Raw genomic sequence first — 4418 nt, forward strand, 5'->3', positions numbered from 1 at the left:
TAAAAAAAGTTGACAAATTACAAAGGAAAAGCTAAAAAAATCGAAATAAAAAAACAAAAACAAACAAACGAAGAGATTGAATTATCATACCATCCTTGCAACAAATTGAAAAACATCGAAATTGCATAAAGAATCGTAATGAGGTTTGCAGAAAATTGAAAAAGTCACACATCAACCATATCGAACCCGAGACCACCAAACTCGCCACCGGAAACGCAGCATAATTGATCTACCACCGGAAAATTGCACCCCTCTGTAAAACCGATGAAAACGTCAGATCCGCTGTAACGTCGGAAACCCCAGATTCGTCGCCGTATAAGATATTTTGGTTGGTACCCTGTTTCTCCTTTTTGATATCACAGATTCTCCTTTTGAAACGATTCTGAAACTATTACTTCAATTGCATAAATATAGGGAAGATTGGAAGTGGAAAGGGGAAAACAATAAATCACAATGATTTGGGTGGAAGCGGTTTGGAACGTGGATAGGCAGAGAGAGTAAAGAATGTGTAACTGCAAGATCATGAGAGGTTGAGAAGTTGAATGCAGAGAAGTTCAATGATCAAGGAAAAAACTGCCGCAGCCCACAAATAAAACTAATGATCAAAAGGCAAAAATTGGAAGAAATGATGTGGATTATTGTGGGAAGAGATGCTAATGTGGCATAGCTTAGAGAAGAGCAAATGGTAGACTTTTCTTATATGATAGATTATATTCACTATAATTAATTTTTTTTAATGAGTTTAGTGGCTGAATTTGTTTTATATTGGTGTGTATGCACAACCATTAAATAATTATATATCTAATTCATATATAATCTAAATAAATTAAATACATTAGTCATTATGTATTTAAAAGTATAAAAAAATTATTAAAAAAAAAAAGTAACAAAAAAAGTATTTATATGAAATAAAATATACAATGCGGATGCAGCGGTGTGGATAGATAGAGACAGAGTTGGAAGAAAACATAGTAGACACAAAATTGAATGGCGCTGGTGCGTGTCTACCCAACAACCACCACCACCCTTCGTCTTGCTTCAACACTTTCCTTTAGAACCAAATTCGTGGTTCGGTGCTCTAACCTTCAACTCAATCTGCAACCCAATGACTCACGCAAGGTACTTCTTTCTTTCAATCTTTTCCGTTCTTTACTTCATCTCTACCCCAAATAACCATTATTCAACTTACACAATCAAAATTTTGATTGTTTTCTTTTGAGAATTTTGCAGTTAGTTCTGGAAGTGAAGGAGAAGCTTGAAAAAGAACACCATACTCTTCCTGTTGGTAGAAATGGTAGGGATGATGAAGATATGATACTATGGTTTCTCAAAGATCGAAAATTTTCTGTTGAAGAAGCTGTTTCTAAGTTGGTTAAAACCATTGTATCCTTCTTCTCATAATAATTATATCATCATTCATTTTTCAGACCTTACATTCATGTTTACAAATTCAGTACTTGTTATTACTTTTCCTTTCTACTTCATTAGAAATGGCGTCAAGATTTTGAGGTCTCTAAATTGACTGAAGAATCTGTTAAAGATGTTGCTAAAACTGGAAAAGCTTATATACATGACTTTCTAGATATCGATGGTAGGCCCGTGCTTGTCGTGGTTGCAGCAAAGCATTTTCCTAAAGTAAGTGTAGAATATTACAACTCATATTTGTTAATATTTCAAACCCTTTTGGATTACTCTTTTTCTCTTGTTATGTTTTCTGCAACAATTAGAATGAATATAGATGTGGTTAACTGCGATGTTCACGCAAAGAACACTAGTTAAATAGCTCCACAGTATGTGATTTCTCTGTCTGGATTGAGTCTGCCTTTTGGTTTGATATACGCTTCCTTTTATACTGATTATTTCTCTAGCCTCATGTGAGACAAGGACCATGAATGCAGTTAATCCTCATGAAGAGCCATAATAGCCGATTATTCGACTATTAATGCATTTAACGAGACATGTTTTGATATGCTGGCGTCATGTGATAAACGCCCATAAATACTTGTCTTGGATATCCCGCCTTCGGGCGGCCTATGTCATGTCCAACTTGGTTAGGATCCGGCTCGCCGACCTTCTGGTCAATTCCCGAAATGTACACAATCCCCCAAGCATGAGGCCTAGAGGGGTGAAGTGCTTAAGAGCGAAGTCATCCGGGTTAATTCGACCCTGTTACTCGACCAGGCTACAATTTCGACCAATGCAATTTTCTGGGATGTACATGCATGAAACCAAAACATCTTTTATGCTCTTCTAGCCCTTCATAATTTGCAATTGACACTTATATTCTGTGTCATAGAACTTGAATTTGAGGAATGAGATTGCCTGATTTTGCATAAACCACACTATGTCACAGGCACAGGAGCCTGTAGATGATGAGAAGTTATGTGTTTTCTTAATTGAGAAGGCATTGAGTAAGCTTCCACCTGGGAAAGAACAGATACTTGGAATATTTGATCTCAGAGGTTTTGGTACAGAAAATGCTGATCTTAAATACTTGACATTTTTGGTATGTGTTTCTTTTGCTATTTGCCAAATATCTTTAGTTGATATGTCCATAGTGGCATCGCCAAATTTGACTTGTGTTTGTAAATTCTCAGATATTTCTTTATTTTTGACAGTTTGATGTGTTCTATTGTTACTATCCAAAGCGATTATCTCAAGTATTGTTTGTGGATGCTCCTTTTGTGTTTAAACCAATTTGGCAACTTACCAAACCGTTGTTAAAATCATATGCTTCTCTGGTAAGTGATTTTTTTTCTTTGTCGCCCTAATTATGCATGCTCTACTTATTATTTGTCTTTCTCGCCCTAATTATGCCCCGTTCTCGTTTTTGTTCTCTTTTACAGGCAAGATTTTGCTCTGCAGAGACTGTGAGGAAGGAATATTTTACAGATGAAACTTTGCCACCAAACTTCAGAGGTTAAAAGTGGTTTTTGGAAGATGTGAAAAATTGCAGAAATAGAGGAATATAACAAAAATTACGGCAGAGATAAGAGAATTGTATTAGTAAGTTGAAATTGAAATCACCTCCTTGTAAGAGTAATACCATATAGAGGCAATACTGAAGAGACAGATTCATATACCTGGAAGACAGGTTTTGTTTTGGCCATCACGTCCGAGGAACAAGAATGCATTGTCAGTTTATTGTTGTTTTTTCGTGTGCATATTTTCATTTTATGTTTGTAACAATAGTACAAATTGACGTTTGAAATAAAAAAGATAATTCTTTTTCCTTAAATCATTCCACTGCAAATACAAGATTTGACTGTTATAATGATTGTGAAGTCAATTTCTCTGGTTAACGAGAATGACAGTATTCAATTAGTATTTTTCATGAAAATACATAATCAATGCATTAAGTTGACACTTGACATTTATTGATATTGGTTCTTGACACTATAATTGAAATTTAGTTTGTGAAAATGCTGAATATGTTCCACTAATAATTGGCTTTAGTTTGTCAATGATTACTGGATTGCCTGGTTTGTCCTCAATTATGTTCATGGTTTTATATTTTTTCTCTTTAGCAATATGAATCACAGGTTTTCCAATTCTCTCTATCTCGCAGTTCTGCGGGAGAGTTGCACCTATTTAACAGAAATTCACCATTCAAATTAACCAAAATGACAGTCACCAGATACAATCTTCCTCAATAAAAGTAGCTACTTTTGTTGTGAAAACAAGGATGGAATTGATTCTAGTAGAATTGAGTTTGGTAGAATTGATTCTATCAGAATTGAGTTTAGCAGAATTGATTTATTTTTGGATACATTTATGTAAAAGTGAATTGAATAATAAATTTCGGTGTAAAAAACATCCAGAATCAATTCTGGAGGTAGAAGCTACAAATTCTAGCTTCAAGTAGAATCAATTCTGGAGACAAAATCAATTCTACTTTTGCCTAAACAAACATCTTTAAATCACTCAAAATCAATTCTACATCTATAGAAGTGCTTTTGACCCTTCCAAAAGCCAAACCAAACATACACTTACATGTGTCCTCAAGGCTAAATATTTCTCTCAGGCTATCATCTCTGTCACAGCCCAAACTATATATGGAAGAGTATATGGAGCAATGTTCCTTTATTTCTCTTGTTGGAATATTGTTGTAGGTAAGTTTTTGTTCAACCATGACAAAACAATTAGAAGTCCTATTTAATCATGGTTCAGCATAGAAAATATTTTATGAGATCCTATTTAACTATGATTTAACCGTGACAAATTTTTGATCATATGCGATAGTCCGTCCGCCATACCCATGCTCAAAGACCACCTTGGTGAATCTATCATTGTCACATCTTTAGAGCATCTGAAAAATGTAGAGATACTCTTTTTTAGGGAGGTAATTTGTAATTAGCCATATTATGGTTGCTCACCAAGTCATAATACACTTTACATTTACAATTTTATTTTTTTTA

The 4418-nt window shown here is 34.5% G+C and overlaps 1 protein-coding gene across 1 annotated transcript; it reads left to right on the top strand.

Moving 5' to 3' along the window:
- The first annotated feature begins 940 nt into the window (after positions 1–940).
- On the top strand, positions 941–3241 carry LOC131605253 (CRAL-TRIO domain-containing protein C3H8.02-like). The gene is made up of 6 exons (XM_058877634.1): positions 941–1119; positions 1231–1383; positions 1489–1635; positions 2354–2506; positions 2619–2741; positions 2847–3241. The coding sequence occupies exons 1-6, from the start codon at positions 988–990 to the stop codon at positions 2922–2924; spliced, it is 786 nt and encodes a 261-aa protein (XP_058733617.1). The 5' UTR covers positions 941–987; the 3' UTR covers positions 2925–3241.
- Positions 3242–4418: the final 1177 nt, after the last annotated feature.

This window comes from Vicia villosa, linkage group LG1, assembly GCF_029867415.1.
Source record: "Vicia villosa cultivar HV-30 ecotype Madison, WI linkage group LG1, Vvil1.0, whole genome shotgun sequence".
NCBI lineage: Eukaryota > Viridiplantae > Streptophyta > Magnoliopsida > Fabales > Fabaceae > Vicia > Vicia villosa.